We start from the raw sequence: 21,966 nt of genomic DNA, 5'->3' as shown, positions 1-21,966 counted from the left end.
TAAAGTATATTACACTTTCCCTTTCTATTAACAGTAGATTAAGATGAATCAGATTTATGATACTAAATAGACTTCCATAACTGTTTCCAAATTAAATTAGATTGTGTTGTGGAACAGATACCACATACTATTTATTTTTATTGATTTACACAGTGTTGATTACCATAGCAACTAGGAACGTACCAGTGCAATCTAAAAAACATAATATTACGAAGGGTAAAGCAACCCTCTTGCTTGTCACTAAAGTAGCAGCAAGAACAACACTATTTTGAAGGTTCACCATTAATTAAAAACCACATAGGAATTGAAATGAATGAGAAGTTTCTTACTTTAAGGTTGGAAATTTCTTAGGCATCAGTTCTACTAAGCTGCAAAGGTAGAACTGGCAGATCGAGAATAGGGGGCCATGTACAGCTACAAAAATCAGTCAGCAAAAGTCTCCTAAGGTGATTTTAAGTATGTGAAAACAATGATTTCTGATGGTTATATCAATAAGGAGTTACAACACCATCAAATACTGCAACACTGTGAAGCCTTTTGGACAAGTGCCTGGCAGGGTTTGGGAGGTGATGCATGCAAAGCATTTAACCGCTTTGCAGGCAGACTGATCCCCAGCAGCTCAGGGGTCACTTGCTGAACTGCACCTCCACCCATGAGTGAAATGAAATGGTGGTGGGAATGCTTTGCTCCAGGTGGCAAAGTGTTTTGGAAGAATCCCAATCTGCCTTAGGATACAGTGTGTTACTGATGCTGCTCATGTGGCTCCTGGGATGGGTTGAGGGAAGGGCACTGTGAATGTGTTTTTACTACCTATGGTAAAAGCAGTGTCTCAACTGCACCAAGACAGAAAAGGTAGAGAGTCTGGTGAAGGAGCTGGAGAACAAGTCTTACGAGGAGCCGCTGAGGGACTTGGGGTCGTTTAGCCTGGAGAAGAGGAGGCTGAGGGGAGAATTTATTGCTCTCCACAACTACCTGAAAGGAGGTTGTAAAGAGGCGGGTGTTAGTCTCTTCTCCCAATAGACAGGTGTCAGGACAAGGGGAAATGGCCTCAAGCTGCACCAGGGGAGATTCAGGTTGGATATGAGGAAAAAATTTTTCACTGGAAGGGTCATCAGGCACTGGCAGAGGCTGCCCAGGGAGGTGGCAGAGTCACCATCCCTGGAGGTGTTTAAAAGATGGATAGATGAGGTACTTAAAGATACGGTTTAGTGGCAGACCATAGAATCACAGAATCACCAGGTTGGAAAAGACCTCTTAGATCATCGAGTCCAACCATCCCTAGGTTCCACTAAACCATGTCCCTGAGCACCTCATCTACCTGTCTTCTGAATACTTCCAGGGATGGTGGCCCTGCCATCTCCCTGGGCAGCCTCTGCCAGTGCCTGATGACCCTTTCCGTGAAAATTTTTTTCCTGATCTCCAATCTGAACTTCCCCTGGCACTGCTTGACGCCATCCCTCCTTGTCCTGTCCTCCGTCACTTGGGAGAACAGCCCAGCTCCCTCCTCTCTACAACCTCCTTTCAGGTAGTTGTGGAGAGCAATAAGGTCTCCCCTCAGCCTCCTCTTCTCCAGGCTAAACAACCCCAGCTCTCTCAGACGCTCCTCATCAGACTTGTTCTCCAGCCCCCTCACCAGCTTCGTTGCTCTTCTCTGGACACGCTCCAGAGCCTCCACATCCTTCTTGTGGTGAGGGGCCCAGAACTGAACACAGTACTCAAGGTGTGGCCTCCCCAGTGCCGAGTTCAGGGGCACAATCCCCTCCCTGGCCCTGCTGGCCACGTCTTTTCTGATCCAAGCCAAGATGCCATTGGCCTTCTTGGCCACCTGGACCACTGATGGCTCATGTTCAGCTGTTGTCAATTGGCAACCCCAGGTCCTTCTCCTCCAGGCAGCTTTCCAGCCACTCTTCCCCCAGTCTGTAGCACTGCACAGGGTTGTTGTGGCCCAAGTGCAGGACCCGGCATTTGGCCTTGTTGAACCTCATGCCATTAGTCTCAGCCCAGCAGTCCAGCCTGTCCAGACCCCTCTGCAGAGCCTCCCTACCCTCCAGAGATCGACACTTTCTCCCAGCTCAGTGTCGTCTGCAAACTTGCTAAGGGCGCACTCAATGCCTTCATCCAGGTCATTGATAAAGACATTGAACAGGACTGGACCCAGTACTGAGCCCTGGGCGACACCACTTGTGACCGGCCTCCAGCTGGAGAACATGAAATAGGTGTGGCTGGACACGATGATCTCGGAGGTCTTTTCCAACCCGGTGATTCTATGATTCTATGATTCGATTCTATGAGTCCAGCTCGTGCAGGCAGTTGTGAGCCCCTTAGTACAAGAGAGATATTGAGCTGCTGGAGCGCATCCAAAGAAGAGCAGCGAGGCTGGTGAGGGGTCTGGAGCACAACTCTTATGAGGAGCGGCTGAGGAAAGTGGGATTGTTTAGCTTGGAGAAGAGGAGGCTTATTGCTCTCTACAACTCCCTGAAAGGAGGTTGTGGTGAGGTGGGTGCTGGACTCTTCAACCAAGTAACAAGTGACAGGACGAGGAAATGGCCTCAAGTTGCACCAGCAGAGGTTTAGATTGGATATTATGAAACTCTTCTTCACTAAAAGAGCGGTGAAGCATTAGAAGTGGCTGCCCAGGGAGGTGGTGGAGTCACCATTCCTGGAGGGGTTCAACGAACATGTAGACATAGTGCTTCAGCACATGGTTTATTAGGCATGATGGCATTGGACTTACAGTTGAACTTGATGGTCTTTTCCACCCTTAACAATTCTATGATTCTACAGTGCAAGGCACAGGACCAGTATTGAAAAGAATGTGGGAATATCTGTCTGTAATCAATGTGGTACATGGTGTCTTATAGATACACTCAGAATCGGGATATAGTCATCATGCTGGCACATCATACACACTGAACACAGCCCTTGAATGGAAACTGCACTTGCAGAGCTGAATCAAGGCTTTTCCCACCATTTGCTCACAGTTAGATAGCACATTAGATAATAGTTGGTATTAGCTAATATATTTAAGTCTCTCTTTCCAGTGAAGTATTGTACATTTTCTGTAGCAATAAAAACAAAGGGAAAAGCTGAAACAGTCCCATGGGCACAGCATGATTAGATTACATACTCTCCATTACAAAAGAATGGTCTTAATTACTTCCTCCCATTGTGTATCAGAAAAAAACATAGCTACACATAAAAAAATGTTAGGATTGCATGATAAGAAAAATAGCTTGCATATTCAAGAATAAGCACTATTGGTGACAGGAAAGAGAAAACAAACAGCATTCTCAGATGACAAAGATAACCAAGATCTCTATACAACAAAAACAGAGGTACAATCTTACTTTGCTTACAACTGTTGCAAGTTCTCTCATCTCGCCACTCATTCCGATAAAAGAACTAAGGGGTTTCAATAATCGTTCCTAAAAAAGAACAAATATACATTCTTGTCAGACTTCAACTATTTTTAAATAGATGAACTATGAAATAGTTTCAAAAGTGCTGATACATCATAACAATATCAACTTTCAAAGCCGCAAAAATATGGATAACAATAAAGATTTTTAAGTAAGCCACATTTACAGTAAATGTGTCTTTATCTGACACAGCCTAATCCTGAAATAAAATTGAACCGAGCAGCTCTCTTACTACACGTGTTCCTAAACACACCCTGCACAGATTAAGACAAGTGAAAAGTGCAACTACGGGTCACTGCATTGTCACATTCTCTGTTCGGAAAGTCTCTTCAAGTGTAGTAGTTGCCAGGCAGACTGGCACTGCTTAAACGATGGCTTCTGCCAAGCAGTGATCACCAAAACTTTCTCTTGACCATCTGAACGCTGTTCTTGCCTCAGGTGAATACTGAATTCAAAGGAACAAGAATTTCACTCTCAGAAGTTCTGTGGGTTTCAGCAAATATTTTACTTCCAACCCAAACCATTCTGTACTTCTGTGATTCTATCATTTGCAGCTGTTACCTGTTTTCATGTTCAAAGAGTAAACAACTCTTAATAATAAATTAGACCAGAATCAAGTAAGACTGTCCTTTCAAGATGGAAATACACCACTCAGAAACCTAAGCCCTTCTTTTAAGCGCTCAGGAATAAAGACAATATTGTTGCAGTTATTTTATTTTGGTCATGGTTACATAAAACTGATGTTCATATTCATTTCATGGAAAAACAAACAGAAACACTTACTGATGGATCTGGATCATAATTAAGGCTATTCAAGGCTATTCCATTTGATGATATTTTGACAGCATCCTGGATTGTCCCATGGAAGTCAACTATTTGGCTCTAAAGGAGAAAATAATGTTGTGACAGGTCTTACCACAATGTTAAAACTGCTATTAAAACTGCATTGTGACAGGTTTTGCTTGCCCTCACAGCAATGAGTTTCTTTACTGTACTTACAGTCCTAAATATTGCAAAAACTGACCACAGAATCTGTGGCAGCAATGGGAAAAGAACGCACATCTCAGTCAGTGCAACAATTTAACTGCAGAGACTCCCACCATCTCATTCAGGAATTTGAATTTTATCTTTCATTTTAACTATTATGACAAATTTTCAAAAATAGAAATATTTTTCCTCCTTAACAATGTCTGAAAAATTACTTAATGCAAGTAGAACCTCCAATGCAAACAACTATTGCCTGAATGATAAAACTGATGCTTCAGCTAATTATGCAGAAACATTTCACACAAAATTAGACACAAAAGGGTCACAACTTGGTATTTGTGAAAGACTTTCATGTGTTTTTTTCTACATACACATGTCTATCACAAATCACACACTAGGTTTCCACTAACCCTCCTTGGGTGAGCGCTGTCTCCTCCAGTTTTGTTGATTGCTGAGATGCTTAAGCCGAAGTCAGGCTTCTCCAGAGGAACTGCACCATCACTTTTCTAAAGAAAAATTAATATTAAAACAGATGTGATGCCAAGTAGATGAGCTGCAGATCTCATTCTATTCCAGGTACCATCCCACCTCTTCATACATGCCCAGATCAGCTGTATCATTACACAGAAGTGCAGCAGCAATCTTGTATTTGTCATTGCATGTTTAGACTTAGAATCATAGAATGCTCTGAAATGGAAGGGACCTACAATGATCATCAAGTCCAACTCCTGTCCCTGCATAGGACATACCAACATCCACACTGTGTGTCTGAAGGGGTTGGCCAAATGCATCTGGAATATTGTCAGGCTTGGTGCTGCTTCCTTGGGGAGCTGTTCCAGTGCTCCACCACCCTCTGATTGAAGAACCTTCTCCCAATACCCAACCTAACCCTCCCCTGGCACATCTTCTGCCTTTCTCTCAGGTCCTTCATTGGTCACCAGAGAGAAGAGCTCAGCACAGGCACTAAAGGATGAATCTACTGGTATTAATGGGAAAACACTGTTTGTTTTCAGTATAGGTTGGATTGTATGGCTCCTTTTCCTCTAATCTCCCTGTGATTTGCTCCCCTACTCACAGATAGAAAGCATATTCTCCTGAAGCCTTGTATCTATAAACCTTAAACTACATAATTAGTAAAATCCATCTGATACACGATTATTAATTGTGTCAATAGCCTCCTGCTATCAACAACCTCTCAAAATAAAACCACATTAATTTCAACTGTAATACTGCCAAGATAAAACTCCTTTAAACCTGTTTGGGGCTCTCCTTGGTGGATGATTTCAGTTCTGTTGTACTCCCGGGTGAAGTTTTTGACAATGGTCGTTGCACTGTCTGATGTTTGAGCTTTGGGAGAGTCTGCGAAAAGCTTGCTGTCCTGGAATTCAAAAACAAATAATATCTTGAAAGGCAGTCACAGCTTCTTTTCTCCTTCAAAATACTAAAAAGATTAAAAGGTATTGTTTTCAAGCAAAGCAGTTCAGAGCAAACTTTGCCTCCAGTGAAGTTAAGGCATCAGCTTCAATCGCAATGAAGTTCAATGCCTACAGCTTTCCAACACACCACCTTATCTTATCCACACTCTAGAAACTTTGTGAATTGTCTGTGTCTCCATTTGGGAAATAAGTCTTTAGTTTCCTCTAATAGATGGGGAGAAAAGCACCACACAGGCAGCAGTGTGATTCTAGACTTCACTATTCCTATGGTATCACAACATTATTTTAACCACACTACAAATTACAATTATAGGAAAATTTTCTGCCCAGAAAAATCCCCACACATTTCTCTTACCTTCTTGGTCTTACTCCTGTTCTCAGCTGTTGTTTATTTTCTGCTGTAGCGAAATTAATAATAAAATGGAAAATAATTAACGATCCATAAAAAAGGGCAATTTGATATTTTCATTCTCCTTCAAAAATGTTTTTCGAGCGCACATTAACAACCTTTGACACAAAAATGCATAATCAGGAAGAGCATGGTTACAATCAATAGAAGCTTGCAAAACTGCTTTGAAGACAAGCTGATATTGGAGAGAGCAGTTTGGCTTCAGGCTTGTTAAATTTTAGGGTCACTCTCAATCTTTGGTTTCTTAGCTTACGTTTTAAAAACACTGTCACCTCGAATCCTGTGTCCAGTTTTGGGCCCCTCACTGCAAGGAGGACATTGAGGGGCTGGAGCGCATCCAGAGAAGGGGAACGGAGCTGGGGAAGGGGCTGGAGAAGAAGGGTTACAAGGAGTGGCTGAGAGACCTGGGGTTGCTTTAGCCTGGAGAAAAGGAGGCTGAGGAGAGACCTTATCACCGTCTACAACTGCCTGAAAGGTGGCTGTGATGAGGTGGGTGTTGGTCTCTTCTCCCAAGTGACAGGTGATAGGATGAGAGGAAACGGCATCAAGTTGTACCAGGGTAGGCTCAAATTGGACATCAGGAAAAATTCCTTCACCAAAAGGGTTCTCAGGCCCTGGCAGAGGCTGCCCAGGACAGTGGTGGAGTCCCCATCCCTGGAGGGGTTTAAAGATGGGCAGATTAGGTGCTCAGAGATCTGGTTTAGTAGTGGACAGGTACGGTTGGACTCAACAATCTCAAAGGTCTTTTCCAACCAAGCAGTTCTATGATTCTATGAAATCCCTTTGGTTTTGTCCTGCAGGACTGCTCCTCTTTGCATTAACACAAATCAACAGGTTCTGGCTGTAAATCTCTTTTTCATGCAGATGCGGCTTGTGTCCAGCTAGTACTAATCTTCTACATCACTGGGAATGTAATGGTGACTAGTGGATTTAGTACCATTCAAAATACTTTTACCTATGCAGGTAGGTGAGATTACCTGTGATTTCAAAGTTGCTGCTCAGAGATATTCCCTGGCCCATCACCCCCTTCTCTGATGATTATATATTTCTTACAAGACAAACAGGTAGAAATTCTAGTGTCTTTTGTACCCTCCAAGCTCTTACTAACTGATTTTTACACAGTTGTTCTTATGGTGCCTCTAAGTTACATGCTGTCTTCAAGCACAAAAGCACTCAGGCTCCCAGGGTCACAATGAAATGCTCATATTCCAGTTTGCCTTATTCTGTATCAAACGTTTACCCTCAGAATTTAAGTTCTTTGGAGAAAATAAACCTATTATTTGTTTAGTATACGAAAATGTACAAAATGTTAATGAGACTAGCAGTGATGATAAAGTTCTAAGCACTAGCTTGGATGAGCTAAGCTATCGTATTTCATTTAAGTGGTTTATTTTAATTTAGAAATTAAATCCAAAAGAGAACAGACTTAGTGTTTTCCATTCTAAGAAGAAAGGGAATATATTTATGCTAAAATGCTTTGCACTCATGTGGCATTTTTAAATACCGAAGTAGTTTTTCGAAGACAGAAAAACATCACTTTTTTTGTTCATCTGCATGAAGAGAGAAGGAAGAGCAGAAGGGCTCAAAACCCTGTCTCAATTATTCTGTACTATGTGCTAGAACTACAGTTCTGTAACTGTCAGAGAGTTCAAAGATCAAACACTGATGTACATTAGAAGGAAAGTGATTATATCACATGATCATACAAATTTTAGGCTATGAGAAATGAAAAATGGCCACATACCAGTGTCCAGGAACTTTTTGGTAATTTTAGGATACTTTTGGAATTTTACAAAGTAATAGCTTTCATATTCCATCAAAATTGTCTCAAGATCAATGTTGTCACAAACTTCAAAGCCTCGTAAATTTAATTTCGTCTCTTGTTCCAAAGCATTTGCAGCATCCACATACCTGGTAATTAAAAAAAGACACAAAGAGCAAAAAAAGATCAAAAACCTGAGACTTATTATCTTATTCTGATTTTCCAGAGTAAAAGCACACAATGGCATCAGTAACTACATGGTATTTTTAACTTGCCCACAACTCTATTCATTATAAAAGCATAAACTCGATTCAAAAGCCCTTTGCTCATCCATGTAAAGTATTTGTAAATTCATAGAATCATAGAATGGTTTGGGTTAGAAGGGACCTTAAATATCATCCAGTTCCACACTCCCTGCCATGGGCACGGACTCCTCCCACTGGATCAGGGGCTCCAAGCCCCATCCAACCTGGCTTTGGACACCTCCAGGGATGGGGCAGCCACCGCTTCCCCAGACAACCTGTGCTGGTGCCTCACCACTCTCAGCCTGAAGAATTTCTTCCTAATGTTCAATCTAAATCTTCCACTTCCAATTTAAAGCCATTTCCTTTCTTTTCTTTCCTGTAGCCCCTTATGCTACAGAAAGCTGCTCTAAGGTCTCCCTGGAGCCTTTTCCTCTCCAAGTTAAACAGGCTCAACTCCCTCAGCCTGTCCTCCGATGGGAGGTGCTCCAGCCTTTGGATCATCTTTGTGACCTCCTCTGGACCTGTTCCAACAGCTCCATCTTATTCTTACGTTGAGGATTCCAGAACTGGACAGGGGACTCCAGATGAGGTCTCACAAGAGAGGAATAGAGAGGCAGAATAACCCCCCTCAATCTGCTGGCCACGCTTCTTTTGATGCAGCCCAGGACACGGTTGGCCTTCCAGGCTGCAAGCACACATTGCCAGCTCATGTTGAGCTTCTCAGCGATCAGCACGATTCTCTTCAGGGCTGCTCTCAATCACATCATCCCCCATTCTGTGTTGAGCCCTGACCCAGGTGTAGGACCTTACACTTGGTCTTGTTGAACCTCATGAGGTTCTCACAGCTTCACTTCCCCAGCCTGTTCAGGTCCCTCTGGATGACATCCCATCCTTCTGGTGTGGCAACTACACCACTCAGCTTGGTGTCATCTGCAAACTTGCTGAGGGTGCACTCAATCTCGCTGCCAATATCATTGATGAAGATATTAAACAGCACCGGTCCCAGTACGAACCCCTGACGGACACCACTTGTCATGGATCTCCATCTGGACTTTGAGCCATCGACCACTACTCTCTGAATACGACCATCCAACAATTCCTTATCCACCAAACAGCCCACCCATCAAATCCATATCTACAATTTAGAGTGAAATATGTTGTGTCAAAGGCTTTACAGAAGTTTAGATAGATCACATCCGTTGGTTTACCCCTGTCCACTGCTGTGGTTACCCCACCATAGAAAGCCATCAAGTTGGTCAGACAGGACTTGCCCCTGGTGAAGCCATGCTGACTGCCATTAATCACCTCCCTGCCCTCCATGTGCTTTAGCACAGCTTCTAGGAGGATCTGTTCCATGATCTTCCCGGGCACAGAGGTGAGGCTGACCAGTCGGTAGTTCTCAGGGCCGTCTTTTCTACCTTTTTTAAAGATGGGCACAACGTTACCCTTCTTCCAGTTATCAGGGACGACTTCTGATTGCCATGACTTTCCAAATATCATGGAGAGTGGCTTGGCAATCACATCTATCAGTTCCCCAGGAGACCTACTTAATTATATAAATTAAATAAGATATTTTGATTCCAGAAACTGAAACAATTTACTAAAGGAAACTGCCAAGATAGGTAACATAAGTTTAACTATTTCTTACATCAAACCAGAGTCATGCTGTCCATCCACCCAAAAAGAGACAAAAGGACACACTACAGAAGGTCAGACTCACAAAACCCACAAATTCAGAGCACTATTATTTTAAAAACATACCCTTCCTCCATTAAATAATGCAAAATTAGAATGAGGAGGTTTTTTCGACGAGCTTCTGTTCGCATCTCATCCTGTGAATTAAGACAGAACTCTAGATCAAATGTAATATTCTCTTTATTGCTGTAAACAGCATCTAAATGTAGCCTGTGGAAACAAACAAATTAAGACAGCAGCATGTAAGAACTGTAAAACAACTCACTGTTAATAAACAGAAGTAAAGTGGTTTTCAATGTGATTTTTCTTACACATTATCAGGGCTACTGCAGGGGTAGAAACCTTTTCCCAGAGAAGAGAAAATTACTTTGATGTTGAAAAAATAACTTACTATTCCCTTACGATCATTATGGATTGCCAACATGTTTTGGCTGCTGTGAATTTCAGGGTAGGACTCTTGCAGACCTCATGCACAGCACCTCCAAGGACTGTACAAAGAAATCTTGTGCTCCAGCATGTCTGTCGCCCTCTCTCTGTAAACTAGAAACCTATTTTCTGAGTGCTTGGAGAAGGGTGGAGGGAGGGTGTAGGAAAGGTGTGGGATATCTGCATAACCACACTACGAAGACCAGCGGTATATTGTTGGCTCCTCACAATTCATGGACCTTGGTACGTAAACACAAGTGAAATAGAGACTACCTCAAGAATTAGTAGTTCGTGAAAGCAACAGACTAGTCTAATTCTAACACAGGAGTGATCAAAGTCAGGTCCCAACATGCATATATTTCAATATGGAATCATCCCCATGGATTTCTTTACACACACTGGAGAACCCAAAGTCATTCACAAATGGTTCAGTGATAAAAAAAAGGCAGCAGAAAACATCTTTGCCATCACTCAGTGAAGCTGGAGGAGCACACAGTGCAATATTGAGTATAGCAAAAGGGGCGTTGGCAACAGAAATCTCATCAGATACTGGAACAAAGTCTTGTGATTAAACAAACAACACATGCTGAGTTCCAGCAGAGAAACTCCAAGATTTTAGGGTCACAACAGAAGTTGCGGCAAGGAAAGCTCTAGAAATCAGCATATCAACTCTGGTCTGCCTCATAGGGATTTGAAGCTTGAACCATGGGAAAAGCGGATACAGCTAAATACACATCTAGGCAAATAAAACTATTTCCTCTCTCTTTTAGCCAAAAAGGTCAACAGCATCCTGGCTTGGATCAGCCATGGTGTGGCCAGTGGGACCAGGGAAGAAATCGTGTCCCTGGACTCGGCACTGGTGAAGCCCCACCTCGAATCCTGGGCTCAGTTTTGGGCCCCTCAATACAAGAAAGACATTGAGGAGCTGGAGCATGTTTGCAGAAGGGAATGGAGCTGGGGAAGGGGCTGAAGTCCAGGGATTATGGGAGTGGCTGACGGATCTGGGGCTGTTTACCCTGGAGAAAAGGAGGCTAAAAGGCGACCTCATCGCTCTCTGCAGCTCCCTAAAACGAGGTTGTGGTGAGGTGAGTGCTGGTCTCTTCTCCCAATTAACAAGCCATAGGATGAGAGGAAATGGCCTCAACTTGTGCCAGGGGAGATTTAGAGTGCATATTAAGAAAAAAATTCCTTCACCGAAAGAGAGGTGAAGCATTGGAAGAAGCTGCACGGGAGAGTGGTGCAGTCTTCACCCCTGGAGGTGTACAAGAAGTGTGCAGCCCTGGCACTTTGGGACCTGGTTTAGTCAGCACAGTGGGGCTGGGCTGATAGTTGGACTGGATGATCCTAGAAGCCTTTTGCAACCTTACGGTTCTGTGAGAAACCGCAGATACTGAAGGTTCAGTTATTCCTACAAGCAAAGGAGCATTCCCTTTGCCAGGTGATGGCTCTCTGCTCCCTCTGCTCGGTACATCGCAGCGTGCATCACACAGCACCCTGCTGCTGATCTGCACCTTCAGACAGTACAATTCGCTACTGCTTTATTTTAAAACGAATACCCCTCCGTAAGTTTGCCAACCTGTAAAAAGAATGAGGTAGAACAGGCACAAGGTGTTTTCTGGGATGTCTGCTTCAGACATGGGGCCATCTAGTGACACAACTTGGAAAGGGATGGGATGTGCTTTTATTAACCTTTCTTGTGGGCAAAACTGTTATTTGTATTTCACAGATCGATGAAAAGATTGGTGAAATCTTTATTGCAGTTTTCTAGAGGAAAGCAGCAGGGCAGTTTCAGATTAGACATCAGGAAAAATTCCTTCATTGAAAGGGTTCTCAGGCACTGGCAGAGGCTGCCCCGAGAGGTGGTGGAGTCCCCATCCCTGGAGGGGTTTAAAAGCCAGGTAGGCGAGGTGCTCAGGGATCTGATTTAGTAGCGGGCAGGTACAGTTGGACTCAATAATGTCAAAGTCTTTTCCAATGAATCAGTTCTATTAATCAAAGTGGCCGGGGGAAAAGGAAGAACCCATGCCCTGCTTCCAGCCTTTACACTTTCCATTGTCTTGAAGAAGTTACACAGTCGTGTTTATAAGTTCGTCAGGAAGTTACACCACTGTTTGCCTTTCAGTGGTGGTACAAAGATGAGTTTTCTAGACCAGTTTAAGATGGAAGACGGCTGGGTAAATGCTTGGTAAATCTCTAATTCTCGAATGAAGCAGATCAGTTACTGAGAGGAGCTGCAAAAAGAAACAAACCAATTCTGAGAACTTAGGAGCAAAGAGAAAATACTGACGTCCCTGGGCTGAAAGCATCTTTTTCTTCTAATTGTTTTGAGATGCTGGTGTTTGGAAAATAGATTTTTAATTGTGGACCTTTTACCATTTCTCCTGGATTATCTGAAACTTCGGAAACAGGGTTGAGGTACAAGAGGAAGCTGGAGTCATTGCTGGCCGAGAGTCGCACACTCTTCTAAATGCAACAGCTCCTGCTATTCTATACTGAGAAGAATTAACTGTTATGTTTGCCCACAAATCAAAAGGCAAGATCACAGCTACCTCTGAATAATTAAATAAAGAAACATGACACAGTTGCCACAGAAGACAAACACATCAAGCATTTCATGTTTGAGTATTTGCAGCAACACCCTGATGAGAGTAGAACCCATCTGCCTGATAAACTGACAGGGCTTACAGCCCATGTCTGGGAAGGGTTTGTATTCTGGTGTGCTTTCTGCTGCTGTTAACCCCACCAAGTTACTTCTGTTACTCCTAGAGGCATTTTGAGTTCTAGTATAAAGAGCGATACAGTGATGGGCGGCATCTCCAGGCAGGGACTCACTTTGGGCAGTACAGGACAGCACTGTGTCTGCGTATGAGCAACCCACTTCAACCTTAACACAGAGATAGCCTTCTTCTTGTGCTGAACAAGCAGAACAGAAAGTGAAACTATACATTCACAAAGACCCCTAATTTAAAACCAGAAGACAGCTTAGACGGAGAAGTTAATTCTGTCTTTATCTTGTGTTAAAAAGAATGCAAATAGCAATGGTAAATTCTGAGACGTCAAGGCATCTGTCCAAAGAAACATAATTAAGCCATTAATCATCAACTCAAAAAGACATGCATTAGATTGGATTTGAAAACCAGAACAGAGGTATCAGTATCTTTGGTCCCAGTTCTGTGAACTTTCCATAAAAGAAAGAAAAGTTAAGGACCTTTCAACATGTCATAGAATCACAGAAACATACAATGTTTTGGGCTGGAAGGGACCTTAAATATCACCCAGTTCCAACCCCAGGCCACGGGCAGGGACACCTCCCACTGGATCAGGTTGCTCAAAGCCCCATCCAACCTGGCCTTGAACACCTCCAGAGATGGGGCATCCGCAGCTTCTCTGAGCAACCTGGGCCAGTGACTCCCCATCCTCAGTGTGAAGAATTTATTTTGTAATGTCTGATCTAAATCTTCCCTCTTCGGGTTTAATGCTATTCCCCCTCATCCTGCCCTTGTAAACAGTCCCTCCTCAGCTTTCCTGGAGCCCCTTCAGGTACTGGAAGCTGCTCTAAGGTCTCCCCAGAGCCTTCTCTTCTCCAGGCTGAACAACCCCAACTCTCTCAGCCTGTCTTTGTAGCGGAAGTGCTCCAGCCGTTGGATCACCTCTGTAGGTGATCCAGCTCCCCGGACCTGTTCCAGGACTTCTACATCCTTCTTACACTGGGGATTCTAGAACTGGACACAATCATCCAGGTGGGGTCTCACAAGAGAGGAATAGAGGGGCAGAATCTGCCCCCTCTGCCTTGCTGGCCAGGCTGCTTTCAATGCAGCCCAGGACACTGTTGGTTTCTGGGCTGTAAGCACTGTCTCATATCGAGCTTCTCACCTCCCAGTGCCCCACATCCTTCTCCGCAGGACTGCTCTCAACCAGGTTGTACCCCAACCTATTCTGAAAGCACGGATTGCCCTGATCCATGTGCAGGACCTTGCACCTGGCCTTGTTGAACCTCATGAGGCTCACACAGCTCCATCTCTCAGGCTTGTCAGTAGTGCATAGTAAAATCAGTTGTGCACAGACCACTGCTTTCCTGACCAGCCCCACAAAGCCATGACTCCCTCCCTTATACCAGTCCTATCCTACAATGAACCCTTTCCAAGAGGCAAATGAGTCTCTGTGCCTGAGTGCTGGCAATAGCTTTAACTCTCCACTTAAACAGCTCCTTGCCAACCCTGGTCTCCTTTCCTGAACTCCTGTTTATTCCCCAGGGTCTGACCCCTCTGCAAACAAGGTGTCTGCCACCGTACAGACACTAATGCTGCCCAGGGCTTCTGCTGTATTTAGAGAAGAAATGGTAAATCTTAGATGGCGTGAAAAAAATAGGAGCACTTACGAGGGCGAATTTACTTAAAATTCAGTTTAGCTTTACAGTGATTTAGCCTTCCTGTTTAATTAGTATTTAGAATTGCATGTTGTTTATAGCCACTGGTATTTCAATAGATGTTTAAGTGTTCAAAGTTTAATAAGCTTCCATTCTTAAAAGAACAAAAAAATGCATGTAATTAAATTTTCAATTACTATCGGGGATTTTGGTGTCCATGCAATTAATAAAAGCTTAAGGCATTTAAGCGTGATCTTGTTTTAAAAACTAAATAGTTGAGCACTTAACTAATTAGCTCCAGCACTTACAGAGTATTTTATTTATTTCTAGCTTAACAAAAGAGTGGTACACATTCCTTTCTTTGCAGCCATTTAAAATTAAACTCTGGTAGAGTTGTGCATCTTTAAATGCAATCTATCTTTTAGTCATTTCCATACCTTTTACTAAAATGCATTTACATAATAAAGCAACGGAGTCTCTCATGCATTACTATCAAATTAATGGGCCTACCAAAAGATTAATTCAGCTCTCGAATGTTTCATTATTGTTTGACCCTACATTTCAGCATTAAGCTATTTGGCAGAATGAAGAGAGAACGGTAAGTCATGGTCTGGGAGGCTTGGAAATAAAAACTCCGCTGTGATTTTGTACCCTTCTATCATACACCCAGCTGAGGCAGTCAACGAGTTCGGAGGAGTCTGTGATCAGGAATTCAGGCAAGAGGCATGCGGTTAGCTCTGCAATCACACGAAAGACCTTATCATGATACACGCAGCTGTCAAGCGTGGAGTTCCTCAAGATCAAACTGGCACCACGGGCCAGGGCAGAAAGAGTAGCTGAAGGATGATGGACTGGCCCAGTTTTCTCCCTCCACCACCCTCTACCTCCACACTTCTCCCTCTCCCCTAACCCTTTTCATGTTACTCTTGCTTGCCAGGCTTTTTAGAAGGCTGATGTTCCATTATTGTTTGGCTTAGTGTCAGTATGTTTTGAGAAACACAAGCAGGGAAGGGAAATAGTGAGTTTTAAACAACGTACAACTTGGCTGCCATTGAATAGAACTTTCCAGCACAAAGAAAAGGCGCTTCTTTACTCTCTTCCAAATTATACAAGCCTGCTGCAAACAATTGAGTTGGCAAAGTTTCTAAAGAAGGATTACAAACCGCTTTCATGATTAAAGACGTAAGTTTACCACAGAAGCTACAGCTGTCCCTGTGTTAAGACTAGGTTGCATTCGAGAGGCGTTACATTTAAAATCTAAACACAATTTACAAGTTGAGTTTGGTGCACTGAAACCAGAAACTTTTCAATTTCTACCCCCACTGAGATATAGCTACAGGCCTTCTTTCACTAATTCATGCTCTGATGTTACGGGCCACTCACAGACCTCTAGAACCCACAGAACCATGGAATGGTTTGTGCTGTAAGAGACCTCAAAAATCACCCCGTTCCAATCCCCTGCCATGGGCAGGGAAACCTCCCATGGGACCATGCTGCTCTAAGCCCCATCCAACCTGTCCTTGAACATTCTCAGGGATGGGGCTTCTCTGGGCAACCTGTGCCAGGGCCTTACCACCCTCACAGGAGAACATTTCTTCCTAAGATCTCATCTCAATCTTCCCTCTTTCAGCTTGAAACCATTCCCCCACATCCTATCCCTGCAATCCCTCATAAAAAGCCCCACTCCAGCTTTCCTGGAGCCTCTTCAGGTACTGGAAGCTGCTCTGTGGTCTCTCTGGAGCCTCTCCAATCTGAACAACCCTCTCAGCCTGCCCTTCCACAGGAGGTGCTCCAGTCCTTGGATCATCTTCATGGCCTCCTCTGGACTCGCTTTCCATGTCTTTCCTGTGCTGATGACTCCAAAACTGAACACAGTACTCCAGGTGAGGTCTCCCACTTTTAACAGGAACATTATTGAAGTAGAGGCATTACACTGCTAAGATGTCACTAATTTGAAGCGATATGTGTTACAAATACACCAAAATGAATGGACACAAAGTACGGTGAACTATTAAGCAATACAAATTAAGGATGATGAATTCACAAATTAATTAATAAGCATTAAGTCTCCCTCTCATTTGTATGAATCTGCAAAGTTCTACTTCAGTTTACAATAATATTACTTTTCAACAGAGGTTTACAGAACAAATAGGAAATATTTAACAATCAAAAACCAGTGAAATGCTTCACAAACCAAATTTCTTTGAATGTACGACTACACTGGGTAGCTGTGATCACCTCTAGAGTCGGAATGCAAAAAAAAATTTGTATTTAGCTAGGAATTTATTTTTTAAACACTTCTCCCTATATGGGTAGCAAATAATGATCTCCATTCTGTAGAAGGGATTAATGGAAAAAATGCAATGTAGGTTAGGACAGAGCCAGGGAACCAGGAATTCCAGTAATTATTTAGTGCTACAAATAAGAGATGTAGCAGCCTAACTTTTAGATCCTGCATTGGAACGCTAGAATTCAGGAAACAGAAATTAAATATCATGTCTTCCTCTGGAGAGGTCAGGAACCTTAGAACAAGAATAAAACAAAAACCTCGACCAGCTTAAACAAACTTCTGCCTCACTGCAGAACAGGAACACCTCCCTCTGCTCTGTACCTAAAATATAAACTCTAACCTTCACATTCAACCTGCAAAAGGCCATGGAGAACTCGGCTTACAAAGCAAACTGACCCCAAACCCTATGGTACAGCTCAAGGGGCAGGAGTCCTTGACCTCTCCATCGTGCTCCCACAAATCATAGAGTGGTTTGGGTTGGGAGGGACCTTAAAGCTCATTCAGTTCCACCTCCTTTGTTACAGGCAGGGACACTTTCCACTAGATCAGGCTGCTCAAATATTTTTGCATTTAGTAGTCAAAGCAATCTTTGGGACCAGGGCCACCCAAGTCCCCATCAGTGAGGTTCAAAACTAGACTCATTTAAGTTCTCCCGTCTTCCTTCTTCACATTAACACCACTACAATACCACACCTTAGGGAACCATTCTCAGTGGCTGGCATCTCAATCCACTTTAGGGCTCCAAACAGGACCAACCTAAAGGCTCCCATTATTAGGTACATATAAAATCTATTAATCTAAGAGGCTGACACAACCTAAAACTAAGTCTCAGACACCCTCCTCCCACAAAGGGGGAGCAATCCTGTCCTACTCAGGATTTGCACAGGGATTTCTGCATGCATACACATCATCCAACACCTCTGTGGGAAAGGCAGTCCTGCAGCGCAGCCCTCGTCTTACTCAAGTTGAATTTGACCAGCAGATGGAAGCAAAATAACAGAAATTCAGCAAAATCCTGCTGCTTGTGGGCTTCCTGGAGCTCGACCCACCCGTGGGATGGAGGCATACGGGGACTGTAAGCCCTGACTTAACTCGGGGTGCTGGTGGATGAGAAGCTGGACATGAGCCAGCAATGTGTGCTCACAGCCCAGAAACAAACCGTGTCCTGGGCTGCATCTAAAGAAGTGGGACCAGCTCGGTGAGGGAGGGGATTCTGCCCCCCTACTTCCCTCTGGTGAGACCCCACCTGGAGTCCTGTGTCCAGCTTCGGAGCTCTAAGCATGGGAAGGACACGGACCTTTTGGAGCAGGCCCAGAGGATGCCATCAAAATGATGAAAGGACTGTAACACCTTCCCTGCGAAGAGAGGCTGAGAGAGTTGGGGTTGTTCATCTTGGAGAAGGCTCTGAGACGACCTTATTGCAGCCTTTCCACACTTAAAGAAGGTTAAAAGAAAGACAGGGAAAAACTTTCTAGCAAGGCCTTCAATGATAGGACAGGGGATGATGGTTTTAAACAAAAAGAGGGGAGACTCAGACTAAATATGAAAAAGAAATTATTTACACTGAGGGCAGTGAAACACTGGCACAGGTTGCCCAGAGATACGGTGAATGACCAACATTCCAGGTCAGCTTCAATGGGGCTCTGACACATCTGACCGAATTGAAGATGTCTCCGCTCACTGCACAGGTTTGGAACAGGTGGAATCTTTAGAGCTACCTTCCAACCCAAACCATTCTGTGATTCTATGACCTTTTTTTCTATTTTAGCATTTTTACCTCATTAATAGTAGGGCAGGGGGAATTATCCAAACATTTGGATTGTATTTCTTCGGGGAATTAATTAATTTTTTCAACGCTGTTGTTTGTACGTACTGGAAAAATCTTTGCTTACAAAGGCTGTTGCCATAGAACGCAACTTTTTCAACATCTCAGCATCCACCACTGTCAGCAAATGGAGGGGCAATTCAGAAAAAACTGTCCTGGTAAGAAATATTGTATAATTTAGAATAGTTTAAGAAATAATCTGGTTCCCACTTGAAGAAATGGTGTCTAATACAGAACTGGAAAGTGAATATTCATAGAATCATAGAATGTTTGGGGTTGGAAGGGACCCTAAAGATCATCCAGTCGCACCCCCTGCCATGGGCAGGGACACCTCCCACTGGATCAGGTGCTCCAAGCCCCATCCAACCTGGCCTTGAACACCTCCAGGGATGGGACAGCCACTGCTTCCCTGGACAACCAGTTCTGGTCTTTCCTTTGGTGGACGAAACATGTGGCTCTGTTCAGATCTAGTTCTTCAAATGGGAACAGTATCCCTTCTGCAGAAGTATCACAGTGGATTCTTGCTGTGATGACCTTCGTGGTCCCTTCCAACCCACACCATTCTGTTATTCTAGGAAAACATAGCTGAGGAAGGGGAAAAAGAGGGGGAAGAGAGCCGGGGGAGAGAACGGGGTGGAGATGGGGGGGAGAAAAGAGAAAGAGGGTCTGTGATCGGCCGTCCCCTCGGGGAAAGCCAGGCCCGCCATCACCACCCCTCCAGCCCCCCCCTCCCGGCCATGACAGCGCCTGCGCCCCGGAGCCGTTTCCATGGCAACGCGGCCGCCGCCGCCGCCATGTCCCGCGCTGCCGCTCTTACCGCCTCCCGCGCGTGGTGGACGGCCCGCAGCGCCGAGTACGGCAGCTCCATGGCTGCAGCGGGATTGGGGGAGGCTGCCAGGGGGGATGCAGCTCGGGGGGATGCAGCCAAGGATGCTGCAGCTGCAGCCAGGGATGCTGCGGCTCGGGATGCTGCAGCTTTGCAGTTGCAGCTTTGCAGCTGCAGCACAGCAGCTGCGGCTCAGAATGCCGCAGCACAGCAGCCGCAACCCGGGGCAGCTGCACCGGTGAAGGTTTCAGCCGGGGCAGTTGCAGCGGAGAAGGTTGCAGCTCCGGAAGCTGCAGCGGGTGCAGCCCCTGAAGCCAATGAAGCGCCGGGGGGAGGAGGGTTGTCCGATGAACTGGCCAATCAGGGGAGGAGAGTTAATGAGTAGGTCAATGAGGGTGGGGAGGAGGGGCGCTTAATTAAAGCCGTGGTCATGGAGTCGTGGTATCGCAGAGTGGAATCGTAGATTAGAGTCGTTGAATCGTAGGACAGAAACATAGAAACACAGGATGGTAGATTAGAATCGTATAATCACAGAATGGTTTGTGTTGGAAAGGAACTTAACGCCCATTCAGCTCCAACCCCCCTGCCACGGGCAGGGACACCTCCCACTGGATTAGGGGCTCCAAGCCCCATCCAACCTGGCCTTGAACCCCTCCAGGGATGGGGCAGCCACCACTGCTCTGGGCAGCCTGGGCCAGGGCCTCCCACCCTCGTAGTGAAGAATTTCTTCCTAATATCTAATCTAAATCTCCCCTCTTTCAATTTAAAGCCCTTCCCTTCCTCCTGTCACTACATGCCATTGTAAAAAGCCCCTCCCCAGCTTTCCTGAAGACCCTTTCAGTACTGGAGGGCTACTTTAAGGTCTTCCCAGAGGCTTATCTTCTCCAGGGTGATCAACCCCAACTCTTCTTGAGCATGTCCTCATGTGAGAGGTCCAGAGGCACTTGTCTGGACCTGTTCCGACAGTTCCATGTCGTCCTTATGTTGAGGACTCCAGAACTGGATGCATGACTGCAGGTGGGGTGTCATGAGAGTGGAGTAGAGCGGGGAGGATCTCCTGTCTCCCTGCTTGCTACCCTTTTCTCCAAGCACACTCCCCCTGATGCAAGGGGCAGGCTGCCCTCCGCTTCTCCCCAGGTGCGGCTTGCGTGTTGGGGAGAGCAGGATGTGTTTCACAGTGGGCAGGGATGGTTTGTTTTGATTTAGTTTGTTTTTAGGTAGGCTGGGATGCCCCAAACCCTCAGCTCAGCATCCCTGTCCCAACCCAGCCAACTGCTCCACCTCACACTCAAAGCACTGAGGCTCACAGCCCCTCTAATTGCCCTGCTGCCCATTAAAATCTGATTGCAAGACAAGGTGTTCTGAGTTGGATGTTTACCCTATTTATTGGAAAGACATCATTCACGTGGGTGCTTTGTACCTGTCCTTTCTGTGCAGGTAATTGACAAAGCTGATCCTGGATGGGATGTGATCATCTGCCTACTATGTTGAGACATACAGTGAAGTAACATAAGTTATATCCAAATGCAGTGATGCCAGACTGAGTCAGTACAGTAATGCTTAGCAGAAAACATGCAAATTAGAAACCTAATTTATCCTTCTTTATTTCATATATTCAAATCAGATTTGATGATGAAATAGAAGTTAAGTTGTTTCAGATGCCTATCCTAACACACCAGGGTAATACACCTATATTTTTGTTTAAAAGCACAGCAGGGAACTAATTAAGGGTTTGCTATAAAGTTGTTTATCACAGCCTAGAAAGCTAAACCATATCCTGAGCTGCGTCCAAAGCAGCGTGGTCAGCATGGCAAGGGAGGAGATTCTGCCCCTCTGCTCCACTTTCATGACACCCCACCTGGAGTCCTGTGTTCGGTTCTAGAATCCCCAACAAAATGATACGGAGCTGTTGAGACGGGTCCAGAGGAGGCTACAAAGATGATCCGAGGGCTGGAGCACCTCTGCTATGAAGACAGGCTGAGAAAGTTGGGGTTGTTCAGCCCAGAGAAGAGAAAGCTCCAGAGTGACCTTAGAGCAGCTTCCAGTACCTGAAGGGGCTCCAGGAAACCCAGGGAGGGACTTTTTACAAGGGCATGGAGTGACAGGATGAGGGGGATTGTTTTTAAATTGGAAGGGGGAAGATTTAGGTTAGACATTAGGGAGAAATATGATTGGGGGGGTGGGGCTTAAGATGGAGAAGACGTTATTAAACTCAGCTGCCTGATTGCCTCAGTCTCCTGGGTTCATGGTGTGAACTACTGGTAAGGTTAGTTGTGCCTG

At 44.8% G+C, this 21,966-nt stretch overlaps 1 protein-coding gene across 6 annotated transcripts in view; it reads right to left on the bottom strand.

Moving 5' to 3' along the window:
* The window catches only part of KATNAL2 (katanin catalytic subunit A1 like 2), a 41,028-nt gene extending 21,029 nt beyond the window's left edge, over positions 1 to 19,999 (bottom strand). For 3 of the 6 annotated variants that reach the window (XM_054053535.1, XM_054053537.1, XM_054053539.1), the window contains exons 1-9: positions 19,837 to 19,967; positions 19,678 to 19,785; positions 10,020 to 10,090; positions 7,996 to 8,162; positions 6,198 to 6,240; positions 5,661 to 5,784; positions 4,817 to 4,912; positions 4,203 to 4,301; positions 3,348 to 3,425 (exon numbers count right to left, since the gene is read on the bottom strand). In XM_054053535.1, coding sequence (XP_053909510.1) covers positions 3,348 to 3,425; positions 4,203 to 4,301; positions 4,817 to 4,912; positions 5,661 to 5,784; positions 6,198 to 6,240; positions 7,996 to 8,162; positions 10,020 to 10,090; positions 19,678 to 19,728 — 729 coding nt within the window. In that variant the 5' untranslated portion in view covers positions 19,729 to 19,785; positions 19,837 to 19,967. Of the gene's footprint in view, positions 1 to 3,347; positions 3,426 to 4,202; positions 4,302 to 4,816; positions 4,913 to 5,660; positions 5,785 to 6,197; positions 6,241 to 7,995; positions 8,163 to 10,019; positions 10,091 to 18,927; positions 19,016 to 19,677; positions 19,786 to 19,836 lie in introns of those variants that run through there. The other 3 variants (XM_054053536.1, XM_054053540.1, XM_054053538.1) reach the window with 3 other exon arrangements.
* Positions 20,000 to 21,966: the final 1,967 nt, after the last annotated feature.

Source organism: Cuculus canorus, chromosome Z, assembly GCF_017976375.1.
Source record: "Cuculus canorus isolate bCucCan1 chromosome Z, bCucCan1.pri, whole genome shotgun sequence".
NCBI classification, from domain to species: Eukaryota; Metazoa; Chordata; class Aves; order Cuculiformes; family Cuculidae; genus Cuculus; species Cuculus canorus.
The sequence above is the reverse complement of the archived record's forward strand: the minus strand, read 5'-3'. Positions and strand labels throughout refer to the sequence as shown.